Source organism: Apteryx mantelli, chromosome 6, assembly GCF_036417845.1.
Source record: "Apteryx mantelli isolate bAptMan1 chromosome 6, bAptMan1.hap1, whole genome shotgun sequence".
Lineage (NCBI taxonomy): Eukaryota > Metazoa > Chordata > Aves > Apterygiformes > Apterygidae > Apteryx > Apteryx mantelli.
The window spans coordinates 30575051-30591296 of NC_089983.1; the positions used below are offsets into that span (position 1 = coordinate 30575051).

General features: G+C 40.3%; 1 protein-coding gene across 2 annotated transcripts in view; it reads left to right on the forward strand.

Moving 5' to 3' along the window:
- Positions 1–11707, forward strand: part of FIGN (fidgetin, microtubule severing factor) — a 96605-nt gene extending 84898 nt beyond the window's left edge. For both annotated transcript variants that reach the window (XM_067298546.1, XM_013960802.2), the window contains exon 3: positions 8810–11707. In XM_067298546.1, the coding sequence (XP_067154647.1) occupies positions 8810–11061 (2252 nt within the window). In that variant the 3' untranslated portion in view covers positions 11062–11707. The remainder of the gene's footprint in view (positions 1–8809) is intronic.
- The last annotated feature ends 4539 nt before the right edge of the window (positions 11708–16246 follow it).

A 16246-nucleotide genomic window follows, 5' to 3' on the forward strand; every position in this document is an offset into this window, starting at 1 on the left:
TTGGCCCATAGAAATTAGCTTTTTGGTCCTGTTAGTTGAGTGTATTGGGTCAAAGCTGACTATAGTTTATCTGAAACTTACTTTGAAATTGATTGATTCATATTTGTAAGGAGAATAGGGCTGGTTAGATAAATCTCTGGAATTAACCTTGTCTTGCTATATATAAAACTATAAAATAGTGGGGGGTCTTTTTTGTTTTTTTTTTTTTTTTGCAAGGTGACTGAAAAATATATTGAAAGATGTAATGTAGTGGAATAAATAGAGATTTAAACAGAGTGCTGCTGCTGTTAATTGGTAGGAAATATATTTTAAATAACACTTGTTATGGAACTTGTTCTTGTGTTTTAAAGCAAGGTGATTTTCCAATATTTTGGAACAGCATGATATAAAAAATAATTCAGTATCACTTACATTTCTATTTATTGTACACCCACTTTGTTCAAATAAAGTATGTCCCTTTATGGCAGTTTTAACCCCCTTTATCCTCATGCACAAGTGTTCACCTGTTATTTACTCACATAGGAGAAGGTCGATAGTGCCGAACAAGGGGAGTGCTCTGTTATGACATAAGCCATACATATTCATTAGCTCTGCTCTCCCTATGGACATGTGTGGTATGTCCTCATGATCTTCATTTGGCGAACGGAAGTGGGGGTAAGATGGAAATTGTCTTAATGGTTTTAAGATGCATAAAGAAAGGCTTTAAGAAATGCTTTATTTGCAATGAGGAGCCAAGCACTAATTTTAAGTGTGAATGAAAAAATTTCTTGAACCGTGATCAGCAATAGAAAGGGAAAATAATAGAATCCAATATTTGAAAATGATTCAGATACTAAAATTTCCCTAGAAAACCAGAAGCGTTGAGATCTGGATCTGAGTGTCCTGTATGAGGCTTGCTCATGTGGGGGATTCATTCCTTCCACCCTCACTTGCTAACAAACAAGTTCAGGGGTCTATATTTCACTTGCTGCAGTTGATTACATGAGAAACATAATAAAGCGGTGAAAGTACGTTATCTGCTCTGGTTTTAAGGATTTATGTAATGTTCTTTCACGGGGAATGGGTCTCAAATTCCATCCCTGGAAGGGGAACCAAGGAAGGGGTTACTTCGGCACGTTTTGTTGCTTTAAAAGAGAGTGTTACCTTTTGCTGCACTTCCAAAAGCTTCAGTTAGGTTTGTTGGGTTTACTGAAGTAAGCACTTAAGTGGAGCAGAATCATGCTCTAGGTCTGGACTATTTTGCATTTGCATACACAGAAATAGCTGTGCCAAATGGCCATCTCCATGATCATTTGTGACTATATTTTACAATGTGAATATTGTAATTCTCAAAATCACTAGAGTTACTCTGCAGTAGTTACATTGATTCTTATGTTTATATAGGCATGAGTTGCACATTATGTCGTATATTACTTCTGTGCAAAATACATTACACCTATAACGTGTTCATTGGACTACAAAAAATGACTTTTTTTTTTAAATCATGCTTACTTTTGTTCACAATTACTATTCTTCCAAGTATTCTCTCAGAAATTATTATTGTCTTACTTGTTCAGCAGTGACAAAATGCACTAGGTCCTTTAAAGGCATGACACTGTTCTGACGTACTTGAAGGAAACGGTATAGAAATGTAAAGTATAGGAAGAGGAAACATCATAGTAGGTTAAAAGAAAACTCATTACAATTTTTGTCATCCTTAATGTATTTTTCAGTTGGTTTAGAAAGGCATTATGAACAAATGAGTACAGTGAGGGCAGGCTGATATAGTAGAATATTTTTAAGTTAAGCTGAAACTAATCATGAATATGACCAAGACTGTATATAGAAACGATTCTGACACAGACATGTGTAAATGGCTTTACTTCTAGTATGCAATGACAGTGAATCAAAGTGGTTTTGCTGTAAGGATGGAGCACTGAATTGAGAATGTTTTTGTGCTTAAAGACTAAGCTACAGAGAAACTGCTACCTCCGAGGCAGGTCGGCATCAGGGGAGGTCCTATCGAGTGCCCAAGTGTTAGGGACAGTTCGTGTACTCTGCTGGCTGCTTTGTGGATTCGCCTATAGTTCCAACCTGCTTGTACTGACAACATGTAATAGTATCATCTCTGTACCTATGTTCTGCTTTTGCTTGCTGACTCTTATTTCTGCTTATTTCGTCTTCGTACGGCCTTTGAAGCTGATGGATCTGCTAAAGGACGTTTAGGCAGAAATGTTTTTGTGACTATCAAAGGCACTGCTTTATGTAAATGGAGGGGAGGGGGCTTGGAGGGAGAGAAGTAATTTGCTGTAAATGTATTGTAATTTGCTGTCGTGAGGTGTGAAAGTGTGATTTAAAAGGAATAATCATTTGACAGTATTTAAATTAGATAATTGGGATGTATTAGTTTGAGATTCCAGATTTGGAGTTTCGTTCTTAAGCAGTTCTAGGCTCTCCTAAAATACGTTGTGTTTTTGTTCATGCTTTTATCTCTAAGTGCTGTTGACATATATGCGATCCCCAATATTACTCATGATTTAAGTGTTTTGTTTTAAAGATTGAAATGTTTTCACTGTCCCTGTGAGATAGGAATTATATTGTAAACACCCTGCCAACAGCTTGCTCCCACTGATGTACGTGGCATGCACAGGTTATTATAAGAGGAAGACCAGACCCCTACCATGAAAATGCCAAGAGCGCTTTACAGGCCTCTTTTCATAGCTTTGGGGCTGCCACTTACTGAATACAGTTTCCAAAGTTGGACCCTGTCCTTATGGCTGGGCAGTTCAACGGAAGGCTCGTCCTCCCACTGAATCCTTTGACGTCAAAGGAGTTCCTCATGGACTGGAGCAGAGGTCTTCACTGAGTAATTAGAAAATAAATGTGGGAATCATTTTCTTTCTTTTTTTCTTTTTTTTTTTCCCCTGCAAAACATAATTAGCTCAATCCACTCTTCAAAATCCCTTCTGTTTCCAATTAAGAGAGATCAGTTGCACTATCTTCAAATAGCTGGAAATTATGCTTATTAATAAAAAATGGAGTGTAAAAGAAATGTTTTATCTTGAATTAATTTTTATTATTATAGGACATATGACAGTATACAGTCTTACAAAATATTATCAGATTTAGTACAAACCCAGGGAGTTGTGTGTCCTATATCTAGAACAGCGGGTACTGGATGACTCATTTATTCAGCTTATTCCCATGCTTAAGGATTTTAAATTGTGGATTTAGGGCCTGATCCTCAAGGTAATGACACCTTCAGGTCTCACTGAAGTAGGAGATTTGAGGAGTCCTCACGTGGTCCCAGTGAAGTGCCTATGTAAGTGGATGGCTGTTTTGGAAGGTTGATCTCTGTGTGTCCATGAGAAGCAATCACTTGGCTAAAATCATTATGATCCGTTGTGTAAATACTCAATGTCTTGAATAATTGGATACACAGCTGAAAGTAACAGTTTGGGCAGGAGCATCTTTTGGAGTCTTTGGCTAAATGTGTAGCTGATTTGAAGTTATGAAATTCAGATCCACTTGCAAGTCTGGAGGGAAGGGGCTTGGTGGAGCTCAGAGCTGGTGTTCTGGCTTTGCCTCCTGTTGAAACAACAGCAATCGTTGGTGGACACAAATGTTTATGGACAGGTAGCAGAAATAGCTTGTTTCCCTGTTCACTGCTGGTGCCGTCTCTGCCTTTTCAACCAAGCATTAAGCAGTTGCTCAGCTCACGGTTAGCCACATGCCCTAAGTTAAGAACCTGCTCGAAGGGCTGGAGTTTGCAAAGGACCCGGAGCGTGCCTGCCCATCTCGGCCGGATAGGGCCCGAGACGCCGCGGGCCGGAACAGAGCAGGAATAGGCCAGAACACAAGGAGGATGATAACAGTAGCAGCTGGAGGCTCCTGATCCAAACAGGAGCTGAAGTCGTGGAGGAGCTTGGTTTGTTTCCCCTTTCGGGTTCCCCAAAACTACGTATCATACCGGCTTTGCTCCCCAGTATCTCTAAAAATGCAATGCAACCTCTACTGGCGTTTTCAGAAAGCCACACTTGTTTAACAGCTTAATTTTAGTTTGATTACTTTTCTAGAGCTGTGAACAGATAGGCGAGATGTACTGACGCCCTGGTGTCCTTTGTTTAAAGCAGATCGTTGTTAACCAAGTTTATTAATTAGAAGGTGATTGCAGGCTACTGGACTTGCCTGTGGGACACACTGAATCCTTTGCTTTTTCACCTGGTATATTCCTAGCTGGCAGTTCTGCACTTTTTCATGCTTTTTGGGAAAATGTTTCAACAGGAACTGTTCCGTTCAAATTCAAAGGAAAGGTTAGTTATTTATTTTTGTCTACTGTACAGGATCCAATCCTGTAAGGGGCTGAGCGGTTTCACCTGATACTGTGGCGGCTGGAGGTGGAGGAGTCTTTGTATGCACTAACGTGCGCAGGCTCCCGGACCCATCGGGACCTCTCTAGACATCCCCGAAGTGTAGCACGTTGTCTGTGTCTTTTTGCGTTCAGATTACAAAGTTTTTTGTTTGGTTGTGTTTTTTTTTTTTTGGGGGGGGGGGTAACACTGGCATTATTTCTTTTTGGTTTTGTTATCTTATCCATAAGTCTGAATTTGTAAGTGTGTTTCTGCCATGTGGAATTATGTTATGTGAAACTCATGAAGTATTTTACATTTTCAGGTTAAGTGAACAAAACTAGAAGGGGGAAAAAGAATGGTTGAACACTTAGTACAAAATAATTGAATAATGAAATTGTGGACTATAATTAATTTAAATGCAATTCAAATAGATCCAACTGCAGGAATTATGGAGGAGAGTTATATAGCAAGGCTGTCAGGACAAATAAAAATAGATGCTGCAAAAAAAGCCTTTACTGCCTCTCCTATATAATGTATTAAATTTATCTTAAAAGCAATTCTCTGATAAGTGCATACCTGCACTTAAAGAGCAGCATCCTTGCCTTTTGCCTTTTACAGCCCATACCAGCACAGTTTACAAGTTTCTTTCAAAATGTCAGTAGCTCAGAGGATTCCTAAGTTAGCAAAGATTTTCTTGAAAAATGAATTCAGCCTTACATTGCTTCTGAATTTTATTTTCACTGAGTAAGAAAGCAAGCATTCTACCTGCAGGACAGCTCTTTCTGTCAGAGTTTAAATAATGCTAAAAAAGTAAGTTCTATATATGTGCTTATTTACCTGATTTTAGATGTTTTTATCAGTATTTGGATTCCTAACAAAAGAAATTGCAGGAAAGTATATCACCTCAAGCAAAATGCAACTAATAAAACACAATTTTAAACACATAGAGCAAGTTGCTGCAAACATAGAGAAATTAGAAGGTGGGGGGGGAATGAGTTTGCATAATTAAAAGAAACTACAACTAAATTTTTCTCCCAAATCATACATTTGACTCTTGTCAAACAATTATTAAACTATTAACAAATGAAGTTAAACATAACAAAGTTTGGTACTTCTTCAAATTAATAACAAACTGAGGAAATGGCTCTGTGTGTCCCCTAGTCCAGGCCATTCTAGTAGATTCCTTGTAAATATAGATTTCTTCACTGCATACTAATGCAAAAAATATGCTTATGGTTAACTATTAACCTCCGCTTGCAAACAACACTAATGATTGCAATGTGTTGGAATAAATGCTCATGTTTCATGGGATGAGAACAGTCCTGTTCTCTTAAGCTTAAAGTTCTCAAAGCCTAGTCCTGCCTTTACAGCCTTTGTTAAATGCATTGGTATTTAATATGCATCAATAAATAAACTTTCAATTATTGTGCAGTGAGCATATCCAAAGATAGCATGACAATGTGAAACTACTGGTCTATCTAGCAATTATTCCAAATAAAGAATGTTGGTGATGTGATTTCATCCTCCCCTTATAAGAGAGGATTCAGACTTCCTCACATTCTTTTGCAGCCTCGTAACAAGGAGAATAAATTTGTTGTAGGCAAGTAAAATTCAAAGAATTGAATTTTTACACTGTCTAAATAGATTTCCCCACTGTGATTAGAAGTAGAATTTAGGTTTTTTATTATTATTATTTATAACACACACGATCTGTCTAAATGAAAAAGGTCAATTGGTGGAATTTCTAAAGTATTTGTGAAAGGTATTTTGAAAAACTCACTAAGTGGGTACTGTATGATATATGTTGTTATGCCCTGACCTAGTGTATTCTTTCATCTCTTTAGTCTTCCTTTTACAAGCCATTAAAGACAATGTGCCAAAAGCATAGTCATTAACTACAGTACAAGTACCAGCTCAAGCAAATTGTCTGCTTCATCCATGCCTATTTTTTTACCTTCTTTCTCAAAACTTTCACTGCTGCTTAGTGCATCCATTGCTAAGAGTCTTTCTCATGGTTTCCATTCATTAGTATCTAGTGAAGCATCAATCTACTCAAGTTCTTGTGCATCCCTGTAGCAGAAACTTTCTGCGTTTTGGTAACCTTACAAGCCCAAAACCACAGAAGGAAGACAGTGGGGTTTTTTTGTTGTTTTTTTTGTGTTTTTTTTTTAATAGGGCTAATGAATTTGTACATCTTTTAGGCAGTTCTACATTACAGGAACATTAATATTCTTTCCTTTTAAAAAGGCTTGAAGTAAATCCCATGACACTAGAAGAATTTTAGATACTGATTACTTGCAATTGGCTCTTGATGATTTGCTCTTCAGATTTCCAGCTGAATTTAACAAAGTATGATTTCTGAAAAGCTTCTGATAGTTTTCCATTAAAATTGCATTTTTTTCATATGAGCATGATTTCTATAATTTCACCCAATTTCATGATACATTTACCCCCTTTGAAAGGCAGTGGTTGAAACATCAGAAACAATTAACAAAAAAGATTATATTAATTCTAAATGAAAGAAATAAATCTGCCCAAAACTGGGCCTCAAAACTGCATTTGTCAAAAGCCCTTCTCTGAATTAACTGTTATAGGGTAAGTGTATAATTGTTAACAGACATTTTTCTCAAGTTGTCGGAGTGTTTGAAAAATGAGAGAGAAAGAGAACGCTCCAAAAAAAAAAAAAAGTAATCAATGGCATGCTCACATGGAATGAGATTTGCAGTACTTGTACTAATAAAATATAAGGCTCAATTAGTGGTACTTTGCAGTTTTCAGGCTAAATTTAACTGATTTGGTGATTTGCAAATGCATGAATCCAAAAATAAAAATGAAGAATCCAAATGCAAATTAGTGCAACTGCAATAAAATATAATTGCAAATGAATCTGTTGCTTTATTCATTTATTGTGTAATTACTGCAATCCTTCCCACCTTGTTTTCAGTATTTCTTAATCATTAAGTCGGAAGCATGACAGCAGTGCCAGCCCTGGCATGATTCTCTTTGACTAAAACCTTGTAAATTAACACAATTAGCACAGCATCATCCTGCTAATTAACTTCCAGTGTCTGGTGCAGTGGTTTTGCAAACAAGGAAGAGGGAGTCAGAAGGGAATAAACATGCCAGTCTGTTACCAAACTCTGTGCTGTGTTAGGCTTAGCTCAGTGAGGCTAAACTGGCCATGTCAGATGCCAGAATCAGGCAATGAAGAGCTAAAGGGGTTGGGGAGAAAAACAGGAGGGGGTCGGAGCTGTCAAAATAGACTGCAGTAATTCAGAGGGGAGCTGGTGCCACAGATGCTTCATTTCGCCTAGGCCTCCTCCTTATCAGGGAATCTCTGCCAGAGGGCACAAGACTGTTTGCAAAAATCACTTTTGGTAAAACGAGAGAGATTAAGGAGGTCTATTTGATACCGCTGTAAAAAAATCAGCGATGTGTCTGCCGTGCATAGGTAAGAGTTGGAGGGGGTTATCTCTGCGCTGGTAAATTGGTCTTCCTGCGCGGGGTGGATTATGGCGGGAGGGGGAATAATTCACATCACATTATTTACAAGATTAATTGCTTTAAAATGGCAGTTGCATCCTGTTGTTAATTTTTTTTTGTATCGATAGGGATTTATAGCCAGCTGTGGAAGCCACAGAACTTTTAGGACTTGGCTTCATTTCTTTTCCTTCATTTCCCCCCCCCCCTTTCTTTGTACCCTGGAGGCTGTGGAGGGGAGGGGGGAAGAAAGAGCAAGCAAGGAGACTGCCAGACAAGTCATGCTTGTTTTTTTTTCCAGAGCCTCAACAACAGAACTGAGAGGCAGAAAGGAGCCAGTTGTAATTCATACCGAGTTGTAGGCTTTGTGTGATGAAAGCGACGGAGCGCTGCCTGGGAGATTGCTTTGCTGCACTCCACGAAGCAGATTTGAAACTGTCGTGGACCACTTTAGATGAGAGTTGGATTATGGAATGACCTGCTATGTCTGTGTCATATTGTTCTGCGCAGGGTGCATTATACTGCGCTAACTAGGTGTTCAGTACCAAATAAGAGAGGTATCCTAGATGTGATCTGTCAGCTGTGTCTCATATTTTTATATTGGTTAAAATATAAAACTGAAACAGTGATGAGAGAGGACAGAGCAGTTGGATGCCGGGTACGTTAACAATAAATCTGCATTCAGAGTATTTAAAATGTAAGTCTTATTTAATTACTTGAAGAAATTGGGCGTTAGCTCTATTTTTTTAAACAGACAACCTCCCCCCACTGAATCGACAAAAAATATGGCTCTGTGTGTATGTGCCTATAATAAACAAATCTGACTGTTTATACTGCTTCATAAGGACATTGCATTTTTTTTCTTAAGGATTTGTAGTGTTAAATACTGTGTTTTAGACAGCTGAAGAAATTTACAGATAGTAAATTTGAGAACTTATTTAAAAGCATCTGAAAAAAGCTAAGATCACTGTTAACTTTGTTTTTTCCTGCAACCATAGGCTTGAAGATGCAGTGGACGCCGGAGCATGCCCAGTGGCCAGAACAGCACTTTGATATCACTTCAACCACCCGGTCTCCTGCCCACAAGGTAGAAGCCTACCGGGGGCATCTGCAGCGCACCTATCAGTACGCCTGGGCCAACGATGACATCTCGGCTCTGACTGCCTCCAATCTTTTGAAAAAGTATGCGGAAAAATATTCCGGTATTTTAGAAGGCCCGGCTGATCGGCCCATCCTTAGCAATTATTCTGAAGCTCCGTCAGGGCTGGTGAACGGCCGGAAGAATGAAAGCGAGCCCTGGCAGCCTTCGTTGAATTCAGAGAGCGTGTATCCCATGAACTGTGTCCCAGACGTTATTACTGCCAGCAAAGCTGGCGTAAGTGCAGCCCTCCCTCCCGCAGATGTGTCTGCCAGTATAGGGAGTTCACCTGGGGTGGCCAGTAACCTGACAGAACCCAGTTATTCTAGCAGCACCTGTGGAAGTCATACTGTTCCCAGTCTTCATTCAGGGCTCCCATCTCAGGAATATGCCACAGGATACAATGGATCTTACTTGCATACCAGTTACAGCGGCCAGCCAGCACCTGCACTTCCTTCCCCGCATCCGTCCCCCTTGCATAGCTCTGGGCTTTTACAGCCCCCGCCGCCACCGCCGCCACCACCAGCCCTCGTCCCAGGCTACAATGGGACTTCTAACCTCTCCAGTTACAGCTACCCTTCTGCCAGTTATCCTCCTCAAACTGCTGTTGGTCCTGGGTACAGCCCTGGAGGGGCACCACCTCCCTCTGCATACCTGCCTTCAGGAATCCCTGCTCCTACTCCCCTGCCCCCAACTACTGTACCCAGCTACTCCTACCAGGGTCATGGTCTGACACCCATTGCACCATCCGCCCTGACAAACAGTTCAGCCAGCTCTCTCAAAAGGAAAGCTTTCTACATGGCAGGGCAAGGAGAAATGGACTCCAGTTATGGAAATTACAGCTATGGCCAACAGAGATCTACACAGAGTCCCATGTATCGAATGCCCGACAACAGCATTTCAAATGCAAACAGGGGGAATGGTTTTGACAGAAGTGCTGAAACATCATCCTTAGCATTTAAGCCAACAAAGCAACTAATGTCCTCTGAACAGCAAAGGAAATTCAGCAGCCAGTCCAGTAGGGCTCTAACACCCCCATCCTATAGTACTGCTAAAAATTCACTGGGTTCGAGATCAAGTGACTCATTTGGGAAGTATACCTCCCCAGTAATGAATGAGCACAGTGACGAGCACAGGCAGCTCCTTCCTCACCCAATGCAAGGCCCGGGACTTCGTGCAGCTACCTCATCCAACCACTCTGTGGACGAGCAACTGAAGAATACTGACACACACCTCATTGACCTTGTTACCAATGAGATTATCAACCAAGGACCTCCTGTGGACTGGAATGACATTGCTGGCCTAGATCTAGTAAAGGCCGTCATTAAAGAGGAGGTTTTATGGCCAGTATTGAGGTCAGATGCATTCAATGGACTGACTGCTCTACCTCGGAGCATCCTTTTATTTGGACCTCGGGGAACAGGCAAAACATTAATGGGCAGATGTATAGCTAGTCAGCTAGGAGCCACATTTTTCAAAATCGCTGGCTCTGGCCTTGTCACAAAGTGGCTAGGGGAAGGAGAAAAAATTGTCCACGCTTCCTTCCTTGTGGCAAGGTGTCGCCAACCCTCGGTGATTTTTGTTAGTGACATTGACATGCTTCTTTCTTCCCAAGTGAGTGAAGAACACAGTCCAGTAAGTCGGATGAGAACCGAGTTCCTTATGCAGCTGGACACTGTACTGACTTCTGCTGAGGACCAAATAGTAGTAATTTGCGCCACAAGTAAACCAGAAGAAATTGATGAATCTCTTCGAAGGTACTTCATGAAACGACTTTTAATCCCACTTCCTGACAGCACAGCGAGGCACCAGATAATAGTACAACTGCTCTCACAGCACAATTACTGTCTCAGTGACAAGGAGGTTGCACTGCTTGTCCAGCGCACAGAAGGCTTTTCTGGACTAGATGTGGCTCACTTATGTCAGGAAGCAGTGGTGGGCCCACTCCACGCCATGCCAGCCACAGACCTTTCAGCCATTATGCCCAGCCAGTTGAGGCCAGTTACATATCAAGACTTTGAAAATGCTTTCTGCAAGATACAGCCTAGCATATCTCAAAAAGAGCTTGATACATATGTTGAATGGAACAAAATGTTTGGTTGCAGTCAGTGATACTACTTTTAAAAATAAATGTAATGAATGTTGGCACACACAGAACCTGCTACATAGGGTAGAGAACCCTTTTCAGTAGTGTTAAAATTGCAAAGGGTACTGGGAAGACTACAATTTACCTTGCCTCTAAAGAGTCAGGGTAGACTTGAAGGAAAAGTGCATCAAACAAGAGCTGCTGATCTGAAAAAGCCACACATGACAGAAAGCATATGTTGATGCTCAGTTCTGTTCAAGCTAGACAATACTCACCAAGGAGCAAGGTGCAAGTGGGTTGATTTCAGAAGGACATGAACCCTGTGTGTTGATTCCATTCTGCTGTTCTTGAGATTTAGTTGCTGTCAAGTGCCTGAAGTGGTGCTTTATTTTTTGTTTGCCTCACAATTACATTGGTGGCATGTGCTAATATAAAGAGCTTTAACTTCAAACATTATTGGACTAAAGAGATGAACGGTTGTGTTGCGACAGAGAACCAGATATTTGCTATTCTAAGAGCAACAGTATTCCTCAATCCTGTCTGTTCTGCCGTGTTAAACTAAGAACAGGTAAAACAGGGTAATGGTAATCTGGACCTTAATTTCTGCAGTTCATTTCTTTTAATGTTCTGTCTGCAAAAACTCAGGAAAGTGATTGTGATTTGTACAGTACCTCAAAGGAATGTGTTGAAAGCACTATGTACTGCTGAGAGTTATAGGCTAGGCTTCAATGTTACTTTATATTAAATATGTATGTTTACCTCAACAATTGGAAAATGGCAAGAAAAATTATTTTGAATGTATCCAGGAAAAAACTAGAGTGTGATATGACTGAAACTTTACAGTTTTTAAAAACAGAAACAGAAGGATTTCCCGGTGTTAAGGAACAGTTCATTTGCCAATTTGTCAGATCAAACCAGAGCAAAATGATTCTTCTTGTTGGTAAACTGTAAGAGTTTTCAGCATATTGCTCCTTGATAATTATGTGATACAGTCTTTAGAAGGTGCATAGATGAAAAAAGAGCCACTTAATCGGTTTATGTTAGCATCTGAAACAGTCAAAGGTAAGATTCGGTAGGACTCCAGGAGGCAAATTACCTTAAGCTACGGCTGCTGGCCTTTATCATGCGGCTCTGGTTGTAGTTTTGAGGTTATTTTGGTGAAGCTGTAGGGAACGGAATCAGCGTAGGTCACTGGCAGAGCTGTGGGCTGCAGAGCTGCTTAGAGCAATGCAGCAGACTGTGACCAAACAAACAGTACAAACAGCAAAGCAAAACTGAACCCTCAAAATACATTTATTTCCCTTCTCAAACTGTAAAGTTGAGTTTTTATTGTGTATGTATGGCTCCATTGTCCTTAACGCAATCTTCATTTAGCATCCATTAGAAATCTTCCAGGCTGGAGTGTGCCCACCATTATTTCTACCTCAGTTTTGTTACATTTCTCTTGGAAAGCAAAGTAAGGAATAGGGCAAAAAACAAAACCGACGCAAAAGTCAGATTACATTAGGAATGCAAACCTGCTAAACAAGTTTCAGAGAGCTGCTGTTTTTTCCCTTGAAGTCAAGCTTTTTCTGTATGTTAGAGCTCTTTACCCCGCTTTTTCCTCCCCCCTGAGGAAGAGAGAGAATATGCATACGCGGGTGTCTTCCTTGTGGAAAGACTAGCTGGCATGTGTGGCATTTTGCTCAGTTCTCCCCCCGCCCTGGCTTTCCTTTTATCCTTTAATGCTTTATGTACAACTCTTTTTGTGACAGCTGACTGATGTTGGGTAATGTCTCTGAGCAGGAGCAGTGGATGTTGCAGCTGCCCAAAGCCTCTGCCATCTCATGAGCAAGAGCCTTGCTTTTTTGAATGTATTTTTTGTTTGTTTGTTTACTTTAAAGAGACAGTAACAAAACTGTTGCAAAGCACTGGCATTTAATGTTTCTGTTAAGTAATGTACATTCAAAACCATTAAATAAATGCACTGAAAAGCCCCAAGAAGAGAGATACCAATCTGTTACAAGATCATATTTGTCTTCTCAAAAATTGTACAGAACTCGTCTGTTCCGTTAAATCAATGGAGACATTTAGCATTCAGAAAGCTAATGAGGGATTCTGTGATATTGCTGGAAATTTATGACTCTTGATTATAACTTTCCTTTATCTTTCTTTTAATATATATATAAATCTATATATATATTTAGATAGGTCATGCTAAAAACAGAGCAAATAAACCAAAATCTAATTTAAGATGGATTCCTGGCAAACATTTTGTCTATTTAAAACTTTGTTTTAAGCATAAAAGTATCATTTTAAAAACAGTGCCTTTCATTAAGGATATAGAAAGTAAGACTTAAGTACATCACCTGCTTTTCTTTTTCCCCCTCCCTCCTTTCAAACAGCAACTACAGCCTACAGTCCTTGTTAGGACCCAGTCTTTCTGCTTCCCCAAACCTCCACAGGCTGCTTCTTCACCCTAGTCATTCTGCCATCCTCATCGATGGGAAATTCTGATGTCCCTATTAGCTGTAGGTTCACACTGATCACACTGGCAAGCTTTTTATTGCAGTTTGCTGACCCAATTTCTGTCTTAGGCATTGCCTTTCATATCTGCCACTGAGCTGTGCTCATTTGAAAGGCTCAGGCAAGTTCTGATAAACCAACTCTTGTTTAGACCACTTCTGAGAAAACCATACTCCTAACCGATTTTTTTTTAGCTAGTAAAATAAATGCTACACACTAGTGTGTCCCCCCCCCCCTTTTTATCCTGTAGCAAAACCAAAAGCAAATGAAATTGTAGATGGTCACTTTGGCTTCCAGCTTTAAATCATTCTCTTTTAGAAAGTCACTCTGGGAAATGGATTTTTCAAATGTTAACCAATGTGACAAGCAGGCGGAAACCGAGATGGTGTGAAAATGCAACTTCCACACACACTTCCACGCATTGCAGGGGCTTGGTTCAGCTTTGGGGACAGAAGCTGAAAACCTCACCCCTACCATGGCAGCTGCAGAGAGAGGAAGACATAGCTGGATTGCTGCCTAAGTCCTTCCTTGCTAGCAACCATCCCTGGAGGGCCTCTGAGAGCGTCTGTGGTGAAGCTTGGGCACGTCGCGTTCTCTGGAGAGGGCATGGCGCTTCTCCAGGCGTTTCTTGCCACCTTAACTCCCTTGGTAGAATTTCTCTCAATCTGGGGGACTGAGCTGCCTAAACCTCCTGCCTGTCCCCCCTGCCCAGTCCTGTCGTCCTTACTGCTTTCCTCTCTCCCCCCTAGTCGGCCTCTCTTTTCTCTCTAGCTGAGGGGCTCTGTGTGCTGCTGAGCCGTCGCTCCTCCCAGCAGGCTTCGTGCCAGGAGGGACCCAGCAGGAGGCAAGCGCCTTCCAGAAGTTGAGGTCCCCAGAGTTTGAGTGGGTTCCAAAGATTAGGATTGTTTTTGTGAAGGGAGAAAAAATATATTCTAATGGTGTCCTCAGGATGAAATGTTTGCTGGTCTTTAAGTTTCCATGGTAGGAAGCTGTTTGCTGTTTCTTGCAATTGGGCAAAGCTGGGGGCTGCTGCTGCAGAAATGCACCAGTGGTCAGCGGCAGGTTCCCAAGCAGCGGTGCAGCCTTGGATTTTTAAGAGCCTGAAATGGTTAATGGTCATCTGCTGTGTCAGCCTATCACTGTAGATGCTTTACGTAGTTTTTTTTTATTATTTTTATGTGGATACATTAGCTCATGTTCTTCCTTGTAGCTTTGTAACAATTCCTACAGCAACAAAAATAAAATAAATTGTAGGAATAATTCTACAAGCTGAAGGATCAATATCAATTCAAGGAGGAGTTCATAATGACCTTATGTGAGACAGAAATGGAAATACTCTATACTTCTGGCATGTTTCTCTCCAAAATACTTAGAACATTAGTGACAATATAGAAAAGTTTGCTGACTGAGCTGATCAATGGAATGTGAAAGCAGTTTACTTTAAGGCTATTTACTTTCACGCAGCTTATTTATCTATTAGTCAGTTTGTATTCTACTCAAATGCAGATAGATGGGCAAAATGTTTTCTTGAGCATTACAAACCTACCAAGGGGAAAATAAACCATCTGACTAAAATACATAGGCCAAACACCATCTGGGTGTCTATACTGGCTATTTGGAGGCTGTGCTCTGTAAAAATGGTACAAGGTCATATTCGGATGGGTTTTCATGGGATTTTTCATTAGGAGATCATCTAGTCAAATTAATTCCTCCATCAGGATGTTAATACGTTGAATGCAAATTTTGGGATCCAACCAGGGTTTTCATTATCTGCAAATACATACAACTTTAGGTAAACAGTTGTTCTTATAATCCCCCTGCATTTTTCTCTAAGCACTCTATCATGAGTGAGAGTACATTACTCAGATTTGAAGGATATGCTTTGTCACTAAACAAGGCCACCAGAAGTTCTAGGGCCTCATGCCCTTTCACTTACACCAAACTCAAGGTGGTATAACCCTGTTGACTTAAAGGAATTACTCCTGATTTTTGCCCTTGTTAGAAAAGTCATCCCTCCAATGTATAATAATCTCTGTCTGTTGGTTTTCATCATCAGCTCTGAAAGCTAACCTTGTCCTCGCAGCAGTAACTCCTTTCCATCTTGTATGTGTGCATGTGTGTATATAATATTTATATGTGCATACACACCATGTCCAAACAATAGCTTTGTCTCTTTACTTAAAAAAAAAAAGTCATTTAATCATCTGCAGATTTGTATGAAGCACATTAGTAAACAAGGAGATATTAGTATTTCAAAATTCAAAAAAAACAAAACAAAAAACCCCAGCTGTGCTGGTGACTAACCAATACATGAACTGAAGCTCACACTCTGCAAGGACCTTTGGTTGACATTCGATTTTGAACCTGCCAGATGCATTTTTGTGAACCAGGGATGCTGCATCTTTAATGAACAAGTCTCTACTCTTTCCCCTGTTTTTAAATACAACACAAGCAGTGTAGCACTAGGCACTGCAATTGTCAAAGACAATTAGACTGAAAGCAGGAAAATTTCACCTCCCTGTCTCAGTGATATGTAGAATGTCGGCAGTATGGGTCAGCCTTGCCACAGAGTTGTGTGAGAATATATGAATCAGTCCTATAGAATGTTAAATATTTATAAAATGGTTCTGTACTACACCAAGGTTGGGAGCACATTCATTCCTTCTTGTTGTTTTATAATAGAAAAAGGAGCAAAAGTTTATTTCC